The 19,683-nt window shown below is 45.2% G+C and overlaps 1 protein-coding gene across 7 annotated transcripts in view; it reads left to right on the forward strand.

Moving 5' to 3' along the window:
- Nucleotides 1-19,683, forward strand: part of LOC121291467 (butyrophilin subfamily 3 member A3-like) — a 303,402-nt gene that overhangs the window by 229,384 nt on the left and 54,335 nt on the right. For 2 of the 7 annotated variants that reach the window (XM_041212689.1, XM_041212692.1), the window contains exons 1-2: nt 3,974-4,234; nt 5,401-5,488. In XM_041212689.1, coding sequence (XP_041068623.1) covers nt 5,431-5,488 — 58 coding nt within the window. In that variant the 5' untranslated portion in view covers nt 3,974-4,234; nt 5,401-5,430. Of the gene's footprint in view, nt 1-3,877; nt 4,235-4,547; nt 4,567-5,058; nt 5,141-5,400; nt 5,489-19,683 lie in introns of those variants that run through there. The other 5 variants (XM_041212686.1, XM_041212691.1, XM_041212685.1 and 2 more) reach the window with 5 other exon arrangements.

Consider the following 19,683-nt stretch of genomic DNA (forward strand, 5'->3'; position numbering starts at 1 on the left):
AACTCTGGTTCTCTCTCTTCACAGATGCTGCTTGACCTGCTGAATATTTGCAGCATTTTCTGTTTTTATTTCGGATTTCCAGCATCCGTGGTATTTTGCTTTTGTGACAGTGCCATCTGTTGGATGTTATCAGCACTGAAAGATAACGGGCCGCAGTACCAGTACCCGCCAGCCGGTGGCACTATTGTACCGTGTTAGAAAATCAACATGCAGCACTCAAGTCTGTGGAAGTAATGTTAAATAAAAGAAAATACTGCAGATGCTGGAAATCTGAAATATAAACAGAAAATGCTGAAAAAACTCAGCAGGTCTGGCAGCATCTGTGGAGAGAGAAACAGAGTTAACGTTTTGAGTCCATTTGACTCTTTATCGGAGCGAAAGAGAAGTGGAAATGTGATGGATTTTATACTGTTTAAGGGGTGGAGCAGATGGAGCAGGATAGAGGGTTAGGGATAGGCGGGAGCTAAGGAGAGATTTAACAAAGATAACATGGACACAAGACAAAGGGAGTGTTAATAGTAGTGCTAAAGACTAAAAAAGGTGCTGTAAAGATATGATATCAGTGTAAAGATAAAACAGCAGAATGTTTTAAAGCAGATTAAAAAGGGGGTAAGATAGAGCAGAGAGTTCATGGTCTGATATTGCTGAACTCAATGGTAATTCCAGAAGTGTGTAAAGTACCTAAGTGGAAGAGGAGATGCTGTTCCTCCAGTTTGCGTTGAGCTTCACTGGAACATTGCAGCAGGCCAAGGCCGGACATGTGGGCATGAGAGCAGGGTGCTGTGTTGAAATGGCAAGCGACAGAAAGGTCTGGGTCATGCTTGCAGACAGACTGAAGGTGTTCCACAAAGTGGTCGCCCAGTCTGCGCTTAGTCTCCCCAATGTAGAGGAGACTGCATTGGGAGCGGCGAATACACTAGACCAAATTGAAGGAGGTGCAAGTGAAGCACTGCTTCACCTGAAAGGAGTGTTTGCGGCTTTGGACGGTGAGGAGGGAGGAAGTAAAGGGGCAGGTGTTGCACCTTCTGTGATTGCATGGGAAGGTGCCGTGGGAAGGGGATGGGGAGTTGGGGTGATGGAGGAGTGAACCAGGATGTCACAGAGGGAACGGTCCCTATGGAATGTTGACAGTGGGGTGAGGGTGAGATGTGTTTGGTGGTGGCATCATGCTGGAGTTGGTGGAAATGGCGGAGGGTGATTGTTTAAATATGGAGGCTGGTGGGGTGAAAAGTGAGGGCAAGGGGGACCCTATCATTGTTTTGGGAGGGAGGGGAAGGGGTGAGGGCAGAGGTGCGGGAGATGGGTCAGACACAGTTGAGACCCTGTCAACCACAGTGGTGGGAAACACTTGGTTAAGGAAAAAGGAAGACATGTCAGAAGCACTGTTTTGGAAAGTGGCATTATTGGAACAGATGTGACGGAGGCGAAGGAACTGAGAGAATGGGATGGAGTCCTTACAGGAAGCGGGGTGTGAGGAGCTGTGGTTGAGGTAGCTTTGGGAATTGGTGGGCTTGTAATGAATATTGGCAGACAGTTTATCACCAGAAATGGAGACAGAGAGGTCAAGGAAGGGAAGGGAAGTGTTGAGATAGACCATGTGAAGCTGAGAGAGGGATGGAAATTGGAAGCAAAATTAATAAGATTTTTCCAGTTCCCAATGAGAGCATGAAGCAGCACCGGTACATTCATTGATGTTCTGGAGAAAGAGTTGTGGGGGGGACCTGAGTAGGATTAGAACAAGGAATGTTCCACATATCCCACAAAAAGACACAGGCATAACTGGGACCTATACCTGTACCCATAGCCACACCTTCTATTTGGAGGAAGTGAGACACATTAAAGGAAAAATTATTCACTGAGAGAACAAGTTCAGCCAGATGGAGGAGAGCGGTGATGGATGGGATTGTTCAGGCCTCCGTTCAAGGAAGAAGCGGAGAACCCTCAAAACGTATTAGTGGGGGATGGAGGTGTAGAGGGACTGGACACCCATGGTGAAGAGGAGGCGGTTAGGGCCAGGAAACTGGAAATTTTTGATATGACGGCCGGGGTTTATCGGCCCCGTTGCGGGTGAGGTGGTGCCCCAGCCGGAAGCCCATTGACTGGTGATGGGACCAGAAGATCGCAGCGGTGGGCGGGTGCGGAAAATCCCACCGGATGGACGGCAAAAGAGGAATTGCAAATATAGGTGGAAAGAGAGTGGACAAAGGAGAGAGAATGGAGTCAAGATAGGAAGAAATGAGTTCCATGGGGCAGGAACAGGCTGACATGATGGTCTACCGGGACAGTCCTGTTTGTGGATTCTGGGAATGAGGTAGAAGGGGCTGTGTGGGATTGGGAGGCTATAAGGTTGGAAGCTGTGGAGGGAAGATCTCCAGAGGAGATGAGGTCAGCGACAGTCCTGGAAACAATGGTTTGATGTTCAGTGGTGGGGTCATGGTTCAAGGGAGGTAGGAAGAAATGTCTGAGGGTTTGTGCTCAGCCTCTGCAAGGTAAAGGTCAGTACGCCAGATAACAACAGCACCACCCTGTTGGCAGGATTGATAACAAAATCAGGGTTGGACCTGAGAGAACGAAGTGCAGCAAGTTCAGAAAGAGACAGGTTGCAATGGGTGAGAGGAGCAGAGAAATTAAGATGGCTGATGTCACTCTCACAGTTCTCAATGAAGAGATCAAGAGCAGGTAAGGGGCCAGAGGGAGGGGCCCAGGTAAAGGGAGAATCCTGGAGGCAGTTGAAATGACCTGTGGAATGCGGGGAGGGACTCCTGCCCAAAGAATTGACCATGAAGATGAAGGTGACAGAAGAAGAGTTCAGCATCGTGCCAAGCCCGAAATTCAATGACATGAGGGCGTAAGGGGATGAAATTGAGTCCTTTGCTGAGTTCAGACCATTCAGCACCAGAGAGGGGTCAGAGTGTTGAGTGAATACATGGGAAGGGCTGGGATTAGAAGGAGGGATGGGGTCAGAGGGAAGGGAAGGGATGGAGGGTCCCAGATGGGAGTTGGTATCAATAAGTTGTTGGAGCTTGTGTTCCTTAACACTTAAAAGGAAGCGAAAAAGTTTCTTGGTAGACAAACACTGCAGTGAGAAGCTGGCACAGCCTTCTCACTAATACCTGTAAGCAAATACTGATTTTCTTAAACTCATCATTAAAACGTTCATTACATGCAGTACTTTCATTATATGATTATTATAATTTAGGGGTGTAGGGGCTGGTGGTCCGTGATTATTGCTTCATTTGAAAAGGGGCTCTTCAACCAAAGAATTTTGAGCACCATTGGTCTAGTCAGGCACTCAGTTGTATCAAACTAGTGTTTCAACAAGGCCCACCACCATCTTCCCAGGCAAATAGGGATGGACAATAAATCACTTACCAGTGATATGCAGGCGCCAAGAATAAAGTCAAATCAAACAGTAGTATGATACATAAAAGCAAAATACTGCGGATGCTGGAAATCTGAAACAAAAGCAGAAATAGCTGGAAAAACTCAGCAGGTCTGACAGCATCTGTGGAAAGGAAGACAGAGTTAACGTTTCGAGTCCATATGACTCTTCATCAGAACTAAAGAAAAATAGAAATGAGGTGATGTTGTATGATAGGTCAGGTTTACAGGAAATCAAACAAGACAGATTCATTCCTGATGAGAATGGTCGGTAACTCAGCGTCAAGCCTAATATAACTTTTTCCACTTTGTATCTGGGTTTATCTTTCTCATCCTCAATGCAGTTTATGGGTAGATAGACTATTTCCAATGGAATCATGAAGAAAGGGATATAGATGCAAGATTGAAGGCAAGAGACTTAGAAAGAAGCAAGATAAACTTCTTCACAGTGTGTTTTGAGGCTGTGAATTTCCCTGACAGGGTTAGTGAGTGAGGTGGGATGTTCTGGAGTGACAAGTGGTTCATACCCAATACAGATCTCAGTGCAGCCAAAGGGTGGGATTTCAAAAGAACGTTGCCCAGAAAATAATGATGGTGCTGCTGTGAAATACACTCACAGCCTTCACTTTATTCATTAAATACATGCTTTGAGGTGACACATTATGAATTCTCTGGGGAATATTGTCTAAATAATTCCGGTCGGAAACAGGGACCGTCACTCAATTCGGTAACTCACGGAAAAGCGAAAGTGAAAGTTTTCAGGGAGGGACGAGCTGTTGTGAACGTGTTTACTCTTTACAGATCTGTTGGAAAAAAGCGGAAAATCTTCGATCAGGTTGTGGGAAAGTAAGAGGTGAGTCCCAAATATTCTTTAATTTCGGGGGAGGGTCCATTCCCAGTGGGATTGGGTGGTTTTTATTCAGGCTGAAAGGTCCCGATCAAATACAAGGAATTGACCGGGGACCTGCTGGAGATTGTCCAGTGAAAAGTTGGAAACTTTCTAAAATGTCTCTAATCACCTTCACAGAGTCTGGAACTGGCTCCTATCAGTATAAGGGGACGGGAGGGAGAGGGAATTTTACACATTAAACCGTCAGAGACAAAAACAGCGACCCGGAAGAGAGACGGAAATAAAAAGGAGGAACATAATCTTGTGTCGGCCTTTACATGAAACTTTACTCGCTGATGTTAATATTTAAAGTCAAATAATTCAACCCTGTAGATAGTTGCGGCGCCTCCTTTCTTGAAATAAGTCATGAATTTAAGAGTTTTTCTTGTGTTAAAACCATCCTCCGATGACATTCTCTCCCATCCCCGATGCTCCACTATTGACAGCAGTGACTTCAGCTGCCTGGGCCCGAAACTCCGGAGTTCCCTCCCTAAACCTCTCCACTTCTCTCTTCCGTATGGTCCCGAAAACCTCCACTCTGAACAAACTTCTTTTCCCCCCACTAGGGCTATCTGTACCTTGCTCGTCCTGCTTTCTATCCTTAATGTCACCTATTATCACATTCCTTAGATAATATCACCACCTTCAAGACCTCTTTGTCCTTTTGTCTATGACATCTTTTGGTTGTCTTCTGCTATCACTGGCCCTCTTTCCAGCTCTACCTGTCCCACCGCCCCCCACCCCCCTGAAACCAGCTTATGTTTCACCTCTTTTTTATTTTTCCTTAGGTCTGTTGAAGAGTCATACGGACTTGAAACGTTAACTGTGTTCCTCTCCGCAGATGCTGCCAGACCTGCTGAGTTTTTCCAGGTATTTTTGCTCAGTCATCCTGACATCCCTCTGTGAGATTCTTTGCCTTGGTTTTTCTATATATTTTCTCTTGTGTGACGAAGTAAATGGAAAAGTAATTCTGAGCATCAGGAATGTGAAAGCAGAATTCTGTTAAATTGCAAGGTGGAATTTGTTTGTAATTTATGTCACAAAACCTATTTAATGATGATATGTTAACTCTCCACACATATTAGCTTTATAACACATAATGAGAGCTATATTGGTTTTCTATGTATCAGGGATGGTTATTCTGCTAAGATCTCTCAAAGATGGAAGGAATTGACCTCATCGTGCTTTTACTCTTTGGGATTCCGTTCTCTGTATCTGGTAAGGAATATTAACATTTCATTATATTTATAGACAATATGTAACACACAATTCAGGTATGACAGTGGAACTGTATCTTATTAAGTTCACATAAGCTGTTTCAGAATTTAAGTGTTGCTTGGTCAGTTGACTTGCTTTGGAAAAACACTTAACATTTTCAGACAAGAGGTTAGAAAGGCAGTTCAGGAGCAACCCACATCTGAAAATTCTTTTGCAGATGTAACAAATAGACAGAGTCTGGCATTTGCTTGCAATGAACTAATAATATTACAGTTACAGCAACTATTGTGTCAAGATTTCAGACTATCTGCAAGACACTGTATGTTAAAAATGCTGCTATTAAACAAACCTTAGCTCACAAGGGCTTAAATAAGAGACCAGCAGGGCTGACAGACATAGATTAGGTTGAGTTTTTCCAGCAATTTTTGTTTTTGTTTCAGATTTCCAGCATCTGCAGTATTTTGCTTTTATGTTCTGGCCTATGCTATGGAGCAGAACGCAAGCCTCCGTTTTAACTTGTTGATAAAATAGTTATCCCACCTACCCCTTCTCCAACCCACCATCCCACTGAGTTCAAATGGATAGGATTGTCATAGCAACAACTAACTGACATTGTCTGCAATGGTGGTTTAGATCCTCTATCTGAAACCTAATCTATGTCTGCCAGCCCTGCTGGTCTCTTATTTAAGCCCTTATGAGCTAAGGTTTGTTTAATAGCAGCATTTTTAACATACAGTGTCTTGCAGCTAGTCTGAAATATTGACACAATAGTTGCTGTAAGTCTATGAAGAGGGACAAGTCTGATTTCTGTGAACTCACTGAAGTGTGCAGCATAGGCCATTCATTTATCCATTCATATAGTTACATGGAGATAAGTTATATTAGTTGAACTAAATGAATCTGACACAATTATCCTTCTGTACGTTTGCCTTACTGTGAAATAAAGCAGATAAATATCTCACCTTGTATTGACTCGGTCTGTTGTCAGACTGAAGAAATACACATGTGAGAGACACAGAGATGTGGTCCATAGTGCAAAGAGTTACATTGTTACCTGTTATTGTCTAAATAGTTAAAAACTGCTCAAATCCATTCCCTAAAATTAAGATGCTTATACCAATTGTGGGAGCGATTGACACTGCATCAAACAATTTTCCAAAAATACACATCATTCATAAAACTTGTCATAACACTTCCAAATTGGCATTACATAAAGTGCCATTACAGATCAGTTTCTTTCAATCCAGTACATGAGGAGCCTCACTATATTTGCAATTAAAGATTATGTTTACATTAAATGTCAAACATTCGGTGTTGCATACAGCCTGAAGGGTTTTACATAGTTTCCAGTCCCTTGGTATATTAGGCAGGAAAGCCTTTGGTTCTTGCCCATCGAGTCTTTGCAGCAACTGTCCCAAACTTTAGTGTGTCCCTCAGCACATAGGCCTGGATCCTGGAAGGTGCTAGTCTTCAACACTTGGTCATTGACAGATCTTTACACTATAAGTCCAACAGGTTTCAGGCAGACCAAAGGGTTTCACTGAGTTGTTGGTCCTGTAGCAACAGCTGATGTTTATCTCGGTGTGCATCCCTGGGGACAGCCCCTAGGGCATGGAGTCCTGGGCCTGAATAATATGCTCCCAGATTGGAAGCATTCCCCGTGGTAATGAATGTAGTATTGGGCATGATGGTGTTGGGCAGCATTTCTGACATCATCACACCAGTTTGTGATAATGTGTTATGCGGGAGAGCTAAAAGTCAAATCTCTTCCACGTTATTTAAATGTCAATTTAAAAAGTCGCTAAGGTTGTTAACCCAGCTGAAAGCAACAATATGGCCTGAGGGCAATAATGTGCCTTCAGGGTGAGAATGACCCATGCGGGGAATGTGTTTTATAATGGCCAAGATTAGGAGGTGCAGGAGAGGAAAAAGGGAACACAGAGAAGCTCAGGATGCTGTGGTGTTGGATGAAGGGGACAGAACAGCACCAGTGAGGGTCAGGGGGCGCTCAGAAACACTGTGTGATGGTGCTAGGTACTGTGAGAAGATTTGGCGCTGCATCCTCCAAGGGTTCCTCCTCGTCCTTCAAGGGAGTTGCTATGCAGTGTCTGGCAGAGCTTGTGCTGAAGAGACATCTCATGTAACAAAGCGATATCAGTAGGGGCTAATCAGGTATCCTAAACCTTGCCACATCAGCCCTATCACACAATGCACATTGACAGTTTTCACTGTCCGACATGAGTGATTAACCTCCAGACACAATGTACTCTTGAATGATGATGTGAAGCTTCAGATGATGAAGCTTGTCAAAGTTCCATTGTGTGAATTATATTCACAGCCACATTGGATAATGCCTAACCTCCATTAAACCTTCAGGAGCCACCTCTCCTTTTCAGTCAGTCTGAGCCTTTTTCCATCTCACCAGACCCAGGCCTTCCTCCAATCTTGCCTCCGCCAATACTCCTGGAGCAGTCGGGGTCCGGCAGGGCCAGTACTTTCTCTTAAAACAGAGCCAGGACTTTGAGATTCGGAACAACCGTGCCTGTACAAGATGTCTTGCAGGCATTGTGGGCTCACTTCTGAAAAGTTTTGACACAGAACATCCATCAAAATTGTTGAAAAATCATATGGTATTCAACCTATTCAGTTCAGCGCATGCCGGTTTGGAGCCTATGCTCATGCATCATAAGGTCATCCTGCAAACTAGCTGCCCTATAACTAGACCGCTGCTTGAATGGTATGGTCTAGGACAACTGTGTCCTTGTGCAATCATGCTGCCTTTGAGGAGCAGCAAGATTCAATTACCTCCTGCATTTGTGACTGGGACCTGGAGCACACTGGACCGAGGTTCCACATACTGAGGCCCTGCTTGACCTTAGGTCATTGAGCCTTTTCTGGCCAAGCCGACAGTGTTGACCACCTCGGCCACCTCTTCCCATGCAGCACGTGTCTGGCTGGGCTTCCTCCTCTTGCCAGGGATTGGCATGAGCTGTTCACATTGGTCTGAAGCTGCACGTAGGATGCTCTGAGTGAGTCCTTACTGAATCTAGGGACTGGTTTTGCCCCTCTAGTCCACCTCTCACCTTGCTCTGATGGTGCAAACATCTATGTATGAAAACATGTAACAAATGCCCAACTCCTCAATGCCAAAAGATGGGAGAATTGTTGAAGTTTAACAATTAAGCCATCTATGAAGGCTTAGTTTTGCAGAGATGAACTAAAATTGAAATGTACTTACCTTGCAAGACAAGAAACTGCACAGGCCTTCTGTCTGTGCAATGAATTGACTAGATTGCTCATCTGATGTGTCCCCTGACACTGTCCCATGCCAAGGGACCCATTAAAGTGCTGGCTGTGACCTTGCTCCAGGTAAGGATCTGCTACTTCCGAGATCGAACATTCACCCTCCAGCCCTCATTGTGGGGATGAAGGCCTATCACCTGCCTTTGCCATTAATTGGCAGCAATATGTGGTTATAGGGCGTGCTCTGACGGCGAGCCTGGAAGTCTGAACACCTCTAGCCTCCGCCATCGGCCTGTCACCATATTATTCAGCCCCTCATGTTACATGTGATGAACTGCAACAAAAAATACTTTTTCCTGACCTGCTTTACAAAGGCACATTTTAGAAGGAGGTGGGCGATGGTCACTTCCCCACTGCAGCTGCCTGGAGCACAGCTTGCAGAGGTGGTGAGATTCTGGGTGTGCGGGAAGGATCCGACAAGGATCTAACTGGGAGGGCCCTTGTCGCCACCAGCCAAGCTATGTCTTGGTACTTGTATGAAAGTTATGCTGAAGAGGCACTCTGCTAAACAGTGTGACAGTGTGTTCAGGGGAACCATTGACAGGGTCCACCATCTCCTTTTCCTGCAGGGCCTCGAGGACCACTGCCCGGTTAACTTGTGGTCAAAGGTGCTTTTCTGCGCAAACCTTTTCATGAGAGACAGGTGGTGCGGCACAGTCCAACTGACTGGACATTCTGCAGCAGTGTGGCTAGACCCATCCTTCTCAACATCAGGCTCAGATATGTGGTTACACTTGGTATTTGTGTACTGAGGGTCTATACACAGCTTGATGCAGTCACACACAAAGTTGGCCATCAGGATGAGAACAACATTGGGTACGTTTATTTTGCCTTTATCTAGAGACCTGTACATCGAATCCCTGTGGACAGTGTCCATTTTTGATCCTCAGATAAAGTGGAAGATGGCTTGGGTGACAGCCACAGTGCAGGAGTAGGGTATGGGCCAGACCTGCATCATGTAGAACAGCACTGAGAGTACCTCATACCTAATGATCGAGTTCTTACTGCAATGAAGAGGGAGTGTCACTCCCACATCCCCAATTCCTGTTTCACTGTGGCTATATGCTCATTCCTTTTTGATTAAGTCTGGACCCCACAAATTCACATACTCAACACCTTTGAGAAATCTGATCTGTGCCAGACTCTTAACCAGAGGGTCTCATTACGCTCTAAGATCCTCATCCTGCACTTGGTATCAGCGACACCAAACAAATTATGGATACAATTTCCACTTTATGTGGAAAGCCTTTATTAACCCACTAGGCAATCGTATATACTTACACCACCAGTTGCTTAGTAAGACCCGTGTACAGGAGCTCGTCCCCAGGTGGTTGGTACGCTGAACAAATTCGTTCACACAACTTCCAGTGACTGACCAAGTCACACAGTTGCTGACCCAGTGTCCTTGGGACCTGTGGCTTTGTGCCCCTTTCTGACCCTGGTCTCTCGACATATGAGGTAATGTCTTAAATCAAGTTATTTGATTGGATTATAATTTCCACCCTGGCCATACAAAGACAACCTGCATGTGGTCATTTCCTGCCCTCAACAGGGGGTGTCTCCAGGTACCTGCCAGCAATGGATTTGATTTCTGTATCTTGGTAAGGCAAGAAGAAAGCTATTCACACATACCCGAGAGACCATTGTCTAGGTCAGTTTCTGTAATTAGGGTGTCTGGCGGTTAGTCACCGGCCAGTGACGTGTCCTGATATGTTTGTATATCCTTTTCCAGTCTTTATTTTTAAATAAGTTTCATATAAGCCTCTGAGTTGATGTCTTCAGTCAAAAATCTTCTCACTTCGCCTGATATCCTCTGCACTCCCTGTTCCTACCACCTGGTTCTGAGCTCAGGACATTGTTCCACCTCACAACTAGTTACATTTTGACATGAGTATAAAGATAGTACGTATTAAAAAGAAATAAAGGGAGGCCTTACAGCATCACAGGTGAATCGATTGGCAACAACATCGATCATATAACAAATATACATCAATAAATGACTGTACAACAACCAGTATATGAGATATAATTCGTACTCAAGGATGTACTTCAAGGCTAAGACCAAGGTCCACCAGTGGCTATCATCACCTGTGTCTGCTATGCCTTAATTTCCCTGTTCTTTTGCTGAAGAGTATAAAAACGTTGGAAGTGTTAATCTTCTGTAACAGTTCTATAAGATGTTCGGGCAATGGGGGTAAGTCATACCCAAACTAGGCAACATAATCATGTAGCTGTCCTTTCAAATCTTCCCTTACAGTAATATTCACCTGTCCATGAGCACAAACATTCAATAATACTCATGCAGCCAATCTAGCAAGTCGAGCTTGGGTAAAATAAAAAGACAGATCAGGTCCCCATACTGGGATTCCCAGCGTGTGGTTGTGACACAATGTTCCCCCTTTCCTTTATGTCAGATGTTCCTAGCGTCGTCATGATCGAGCAATTAGGCCCTTTCTGATCCCAAGAATAACCTGCAGGTCGGTGCTGCGTTTTCAGTTCCATCGTACGGGCAAACAAAAGTATCCCCTCTCCGAGCGCACCCAGACAAATCCGGGTCTACCCAGGTAATCCCGCCAACTTGTGCCACGTTCCTAGGGTGTTGCTGATAATGTGACACATGGCCCTGACCCCAGTGGTTTTCGACTCTAAAAAGAGGATTAGCTTTTTCCCCTTCCTTTAGGACAGGATAATACAGAACCAACCCTAGTATGCCCATGCTACTGTTCCCCAGATGGCACTCATGTTTCACTGGGTATACCTGCACGAATCCCCTGATTTTACAGATATCGGTGGTAAGTTGATAAGTGGACATAGCCCTGAGATGTTTGTCAGTGACCCAGGAAGGCAATCTGCCTTCCACTATCCTTTGGGAGGTTTTCACAGGCTTGTTCCACCAACCAAGAACTATACGTTGTGCAAGCATCTTTTTCCACAGCTTGCAAAGGGGCATTTTTATCTTCTTTCAGAATTTAATTCATGTGGTGAGCATGCCTTCTTTCCATGCAGTTCCCCCACCATATCTTTCAAATGAACAGTCATAATTTGGTCTTCATCTAAAACATCCTGTTCCACATCATTCATTTCATTCAATATTTTCCTTAATCTATCTCTAACAGCTTTTACCGATTCATCTAAAGTGGCCAAACCTAAACTGTTTACAAGTGATGCCCCAGTGTTAAATATGGTTGCTGTGTCATTAATCGAGCTATGTCAAACCTGCTGGTGCGAGTGAGATTTCGTTTGATTCGACGAGCATGTCCATCCTCACCAATCGCAGTGCCAGTACACTCCCAGAATTCCCTCAAAACTTGATGCAGCATTCGATTCTGCAGTTCACGTGTTTGATGTTTGCACCATGGGGCAGTCGCATGTCCGCTAAATTAAACATTATTGGCACTACCTCATGATACACATCGTGACATAGTACCGTTCATGTGGAAGTGACAACCAGACCATTCTTTGGTCCTGGTGTATGGGAGGGCATCCTACAGTCTTTGGGTTAATCTTGATCTCATTAGCAAAAGGATTGAGCTTCCTTGTAGCCTTTAATGTTACAACTCTGGACACATATGCTACCAACCACTGGAGACCATGTAACTTCTGCATCAGAACTACGCGTAGGCTGGTGTCACTGGCAGCCACTTCCAGCGTTGGGTCCTTCATACCCTGTGCAGGGGCTGACTGTAAATCTCCCTTCAATTGGACAAAGCCTCTTTACACTGTGATGCCCATTCCCAGTCTACTCCTTCCTTAAGCAGGGTTAACAGTGATGCTGATTTCCCACCATAATCTGCAATGAGTTCCCTGCAATATGCAGTGAGGCCCAAAAGGGATAGGAGGGCAGGCACTGATCCAGGGCAGTTAAGCTCCTCTATGGTTTCCCGTCTCCCCTGGTCTATGGCCCGTTCCCCTGGACTTATTGTTAAGCCTAAAAATTGGACTTCCCACTGTCCTATCTGCGCCATCTTGGGGCTTATCTTAAAACCTTCCTCTCTTAACAAAACCAGCAGTTCTGCAAAGAGTTCCTTTGGTCTCAGTGAAGAGGAGAAAATTGTCCACCTATTGGATGAGGTGGCTCAGATGACTGAATCATTTCAGGGCATCAGCCATGCACTGGTGGAAGATGGAGGGCTGTTATGGAAGCCCTGGGGCAAACATGTCCAGATATTCTGCTAACCCTTAAAGGTGAAGGCAAATTTGTACAGGTCCTCCTTACTTACTGGGATGGACCAGAACCCATTCAATATGCCTAAGACAGTTAAAATCTGGGCATTGACAGGGATAGCAGCTACCAAGTCTGCTGCCGCGGCAACTGAGGGTGCACAAGCTGGGATGTTCTCAATCAAGACCCAATAGTCTATTGTCATCCTCCATGGTCCACCTGGCTTCTTCACAGGCCAAATGGGGGAATTGATGTGGCTATTGGCCGGCAGACTCCCTGTTCCACTAGGGATCCCATCGTTTTCTCCAAGTTATGCTCTGCCTCTTTTTGCTTCTAGAGCTGTACCATAGCTTCCCTATCTATCTGCACCTCCATCCCAGTCACTCTCCCACAACCATGGTTCTGGGTGGAGAAAAGGCCCTCTGTTTCCCAATTAAATTTTTATAATCAGAAGGGGAATGCTGTATCAATGGGTCGGAGTCATACGATCTCAGTGAGGTGATGGAGCACCTTTTCTGGCTTCTCCCTGGGATGACCACAACCTCGTCTTCTCCTACTACCCCTCCCCACAAGCAATTATTTGCCTCATCTACCGCCACCTGGTGGTGGAGCATCCAATCTGCTCCCAAAACTCCTGTTCCTTGGTCTGACCACTTGGCCAGGATACAGGTCCATTCAGTGATCAGAGGTCCGACCTGGATCTCTGACCTGTTTTGGATACCGCCCAGCTGCTGAGTCACCTGTGACACTCTCTAGTGTGTAGGAGTTTCCACTGGGCCATGGGGATCTTAGGGGGCAACAAGAGTAGACGACTGTGTGAGAAGCTCCTGTATCTACCAGGTACCTACCATCCTTCCCCTCCACCCACACATCCACACAGGGTCACCTGCAGTTGTCGTGTTTGAGTGGACACAGGTACTCAGGCTGGGTGCGGCCCTGTCAATTCCGATCCCCCTCAAGGATGCTGGCATCATTCCTCATTGAGCACACTCACCCTCTAGCCATCTTCTTTCTAGAGCTGCTAGTCATTTTTTCATGTCTTCCCAGGATGGAGCTGTGGACACTTTATCAGAAGCCTCCCTGCCTGATTCAGGCTGCGATCCTCCCTTGTCGTGAGGGGGTTTCTTACATTCCTGGTTAAAGTAACCCTTACCCCACAGTTGTAACACTCAGGGGCTGACCTTTTCGTGCCTCTCTCTTGCTGCCATTATTTCTAGCTGTTCCCTTTTATCTCATTTATTTGCCCCCTTTCTTTTGGGATTTCCCCTTTTAGTTGCCTTTTCTCCCTGTCCCCCTTGAAACCTCAGGGCCATTTTCCTTAGGAGTCCTGCATCTGGGTCAAAGTCCTCAAAGGCTGCCTGCAGATAGGGCAGAGTGGGCTGTAACGGTCAGCAACCAGTGATTCAAGGTGCCAGTCTGTAAGTGTGCCCGATCTCGAGCTGCACCCCCATGGACCTGATCATACACCGCCCAAAGCCTATCGGTGAACATTGCCGGTGACTCTGTGGGTTTCTGGTGAGGACTGTCTAACAACTGAATTGGATCCCCTCTGGTCAATCCCATGGCTGCTGTGACTCGGGTTTTCATCTGTTCCCATAGCCCTTGTCCCACCTTTTCCTCATTCAGCAGAAGGAGCCAATGTAAAAAATAGCAATTGGCCTTTCTCCTCATCATCCAAGCCGTGGAGGCCGGCCATTAGATCAGTTTCCAGGAAATGACTGTGCGGTTCCTCCCCCAACTGGAATTTCTTTAAGTTTCCTGCCATTTTTTGCAATTCCTCAGCTGGTTTGGGAATAACAAATTCGCGATCAAGAGCCCGGCCTGACCTATTGCTGATTGGGAGCTGGGGCTTGAAATCTCATCTGGCTCATTGGCGCCAAAATCCCCAAATGTTGCCCATCCAGCAACGACATAGTGTTTCTCCAATCACCATCCACTTTGTCTACAGCTTTTCCTCCCCAAAGCATGCAAATGATAGCCCCGATGCTGCTGCAATCTTGCTTCCAGCACCTCAATACGTCACTGACAGTATGTTCCTCTTATGCTGTTGAACCTTGTGGGCTGCTCTGATATCATCTCTCTCTCTCACTCCCTCAGCACTCTGCCCTCATTCTTTGTTCTGTCTCTCTCTCTCAGAACAGAGTTTGCATTGCTGCTGATTATGAACACATTGACTGTCAAGGTATTGTGTCTTACTCGCCCATCTCTCCACTTCTCTATTGCATTTTCATCTGTTCCCATAGCCCTTGTCCTGCCTTTTCCTCATTCAGCAGAAAGAACCAAGGTAAAAAGGAACAATTGGCCTTTCTCCTCATCATCCAAGCTGTGGAGAACCTCTTTATCTCTATCCTCCCTCTGCTGCCTGAACTGTTCCATGATTCTGTTCACTACGGCTGATCTTTCCTCTTTCTCTTTTCTCAGTTTAATCAGTTCTGCTTCAATTTCATGGCGCTTCCTTTGCTATGTCATCAACCAGACTGGCTTTACTAATGATCATTTATATGTGGATCCCTGTGTCCACTCATCAACTTACACTAGCGGATCATCTGCTTCCAGAGTTACCCTAACCCACTAGAGGGCAGTCTCCCACTACATTTTCATAACTAACTTATCCACAATCACTTCTGTCATTTCTCTACCTTTTGGGGTCCCAACTCGTGGTTGCCAGAAATCTGCAAAACTCTTAACCCTCTAAGGTCCTCACCCTGTGCTTGGTATCAACGATACAAAACAAACTATGGAGCTTGCAGGAGCTCGTCCCCATGTGGTCGATACACTGAACACGTTCCTCTACGTGACTTCCTGTGACTGACCAAATCACACTTCCCGGTTGCAGCCCCAATGTCCTTGGGAGCTGTGGCTTTATATCCCTTTCTGACCCTGGTCTCTAGGCATAAATAGAATCATCTGATTGGATTATCAATCCCACCTTGACTATTGTTACGATCCCCAACTGAAATTCCCACTGGACAAGCCTGATCCCAGGATGGAACCCAGCTTGATAGATCCTAACTTTTGTTTGTTTGTTTAGATATGTGGAGAGGGGCTACTGAACAGAGGCACAGGGATCAGCTAATGAACTTTTAACAAAAGCATAAAACATCTATTAAACAAGAAAAGATGAACTATATTGCAATGCTCCTTCACGCACAACTACACCTTTACAGATATATACAGATTTGTAACATATAACATCTAAAAGCTATCTTATACTTGAATGTTCACAGTAAATACAGTCCATATAAACCAATTGGCGACCTGTGGTCAGACACATCACATTCTGAAACCAAGCAACAGATGCCACCCCACACAGATTCTATGGATCTTTCCTCAACTACCCACCCCGCACCCCAGATGCTTGTTACACTGTGAGCCAACCAGCCTCACTGAACTCCATCTTTCACATGACGGTTTCCAATCTTTGGAATCTTCTCCCAAACTGATGCTTTCTCTCTGATGCCTTGCACAAAGTGTTCACCTCCAGGGTTTCGAACTCTCCTTCCGATGATCCTCTCCTCTGGGTTGCCACATGCATTCAAGTTGTTTTCGACATACTCTCTCTCACCAACTCAGCTGTCAACAGAACACCACTGCTTCACATGTCCATAGCAAAGAGATATGGACCTTCAGTTGCCTCTTTGGACTTTCTGACTTCTCTCAAGCCTTTATATTGCTTTGACTCTGCTTCTTGTAGCTTGGAGCTTTAAGCTTGAAGCTTGGAGCCTTTCCCTGCCACTCACTCTTAACTTCACTGAACAGGGCCTTTTCCAGGTTCCTGTCTTTCCTTTGACCGGAAGGTCTTCTTGGGACTTTCTCCTGTTCCACTCCTCTGGATTCGGGGACTTTTTTCTTTAGCTTGGGACTTGCTATCTGTCCATTTTCTCCAGCCTCTGTCTGGCAGCTACTTTCGACCAACTTTAACTTAGGACTGGCTATCTGCCCCTTCTAGGCTGCTTCTGCCTGGCAGCTGTCTTCAAAACTGATCTCAAAAACTGCTGTTTCTAGTTTCTTCTGTCTGTCTATGGGAGGGACCTGACTCTCTGGACACCTGTTACTAGGCAACGGCACAGTTTTTCTACTCTTGTGTTTGCTTAACTTCTCTTACAGTTGTAAACTCTCAATAGAAATGCAAACACCTTTTAAAGCGAAACTAAAACTCAACTTGAACTTTCTTAGCCTGGAGATACAGAAATATAAATCAAACTTAAACATTAAAGCTAAAACTCATACCTAACACCCACAAATACAAAAATAACTGACTTATAAGAGTAAACTATCTCTATTTCCTAACACCATAAAGACCACCTGCATATGATCATTTCCTGCTCTCAGCAGAGGGTGTCTCCAGGTACCTGCCAGAATGGATGTGAATTCTGTATCTTGGTAAGGCAGGAAGAAAGCCATTCACACATACCCAAGAGACCATTGTCTAGGTCACTTTCTGTAATCAGGGTGTCTAATGGTTAGCCACCACCCAGTGACATGTCCTGACACGTCTGTCTGTATATCCTAATCCAGTCATCATTTTTTAAAAAAGTTCCATGCAAGCCTCTGAGTTGGTGTCTTCAGTCAAAAATCTTCTCCCTTTGCCAGATGTCCTCCGCACTCCATGTTCCTACCATTTGGTTCTGAGCTCAGGGCATTGATCCACCTCACAACTAGTTACATTTTGCCCCGAGTCTAAAGATAATACATATTAAAAAGATACAAAGGGAGGTCTTACAGCAACAGAGAAAGACACAAAATATCAAAATGCTTTACACCAGATGGTGAAGGGGAACAAGGATCAGTTGACCCTGTTCCCAAGGAACATGGCCTCGCTCGCTGGTTTTTGGTTGCCGAGGTCAGTTTGAACTGTTCACTGATGCTCACCAGTCTGTGTGAGCAAAAGATAGTGATGTCATCCAGGTAGAGGGAGGCTTCCACATGCGTGCCTCATTTGCCTGTGATTGTTACCTCTCTTATGGCCAAATGCTTCCTGGTGGTCTTTGTGAAAGTCTTGATATAACACATAAACAAGATAAGGGAGAGAGAGGACAGGTCAGCCCTGAGGAGGGAAAGAGAAATCAGGAAACTACAAGTTAGTTAGCCTAACATCAGTTGTTGGGAAAATGTGGTTGATGGATGGAGTGCCTATCAAAGTGGGCTACTTTTTATGGATGGTGTCAAGTTCTTGAGTGTTGTTGGAGCTGCACTCATTTAGACAAGTAGAGTTATTCATTCACATTCATGACATGTCCCTTGTACATAGAGGACACTGTGGGGAGACAGGAGATGAGTTACTCTCTGCAGAACTCCCAGCTGCTGACCTGCTCTTGTAAATGCAGTATTTACATGGCTTATTCAGTTAAGTTTCTAGTTAATGTTAACCTCAAGCATATTGATGGTGGAGGATTCACTGATGGTAATATCATGTGAATGCCAAGGGCAGATATTATATTCCCTGTTGTTGGAGATAGTCATTGCCTGCACTTGTGTGACATGAATGTTACTTGCCATTTATCAGCCCAAACCTGGACTGCCTCAGTATCTGAGGAGTCATGACACCATGGAATCATCGTCAAAATCCCCATTTCTTACTTTATGAAGGAGGGAAGGGCATTGATGAAGTGGCTGAAAATGATTGGGCCTAAGATCTTAATTTGCTGTATATCTTTCTGCAAAGGAGCTGGATCCAGTTGGTCTTCAACATAGGTTTATTCACAAGACCCTGTAAAATATAAGTGTAGACTGCTTTTTCCTTCCACGTAGCCTCTCCTCCCACAAGTGGAAACTGGTTCTTATATATGAGTCCTAACCTTTTCCCAGTTAGTATCAGCTGCTCTTATTCGTAAGTAAAGCATGCACTCAATTGTCACAGCATTTGCAACATTAACATAGGACATTAGCCTGAGGAATCCCCACAGTGATGTCCTGGGGCTGAGATGACTGATCTCCAACAACCACAACTATGTTCCTTTGTGCTAGGTATGACTGCAACCAGTGGGGAGTTTCCCCCCTGATTCCCATTGACTCCAGTTTTGCTCGGGCACTTTGTTGCCACAATTGGTCAAATGCTGCCTTGATGTCAAGAGCAGTCCCTCTCACCTCTCCTTTGGAATTCAGCTCTTTTGTTCATGTTTGGATCAAGGCTGTAATGAGGACAGGAGCTGCAAGTGTCTCTGGCGGAACGCAAACTGGGTGCCATTGGTTGTGGAATTGCTTAGCTCTGTCTATCACTTCCCTGTTTTGCTGTTTGGCATGCAAGTAGTCCTCAGTTGTAGTTTCACCGGGTTGACATCTCATTTTTAGGTATGCCTGGTGCTGCTCATTGAACCAGGATTGATCCCGTGGTTTGGTGGTAATGGCAGAGTGGGGATTTTGCTGGGCCATGAGGTTCCAGTTTGTGGTTGTATATGATTCTGCTGCTGCTGATGGCCCACATGGTTGCCCAGTCTTGAGTTGCTAGATATTTTTGAAATCTATCTCATTTAGCATGGTGATAGTGCCACACAAAATGATAAAAGATTTGATAGGGTATTACAGAAAATTCATTTTCTCTGGGAGAGGTTCAGATCAAGGAGGCACAATCTTAAATTTAGAGCTAGGCCATTTAAGAATGAAATCAGGAAGCACCTTTTCTCACACAGGGCAATATAAATCTGGAACTCTCTCTTTTCACCACCCTTCCCGTCCCCTACAAAAAGAGGTAAGACACTGGTGAGAGTAGTTTATAGGCCCCCTAACAGTA

This window comes from Carcharodon carcharias, chromosome 19 (assembly GCF_017639515.1).
Source record: "Carcharodon carcharias isolate sCarCar2 chromosome 19, sCarCar2.pri, whole genome shotgun sequence".
Taxonomy (NCBI): Eukaryota; Metazoa; Chordata; class Chondrichthyes; order Lamniformes; family Lamnidae; genus Carcharodon; species Carcharodon carcharias.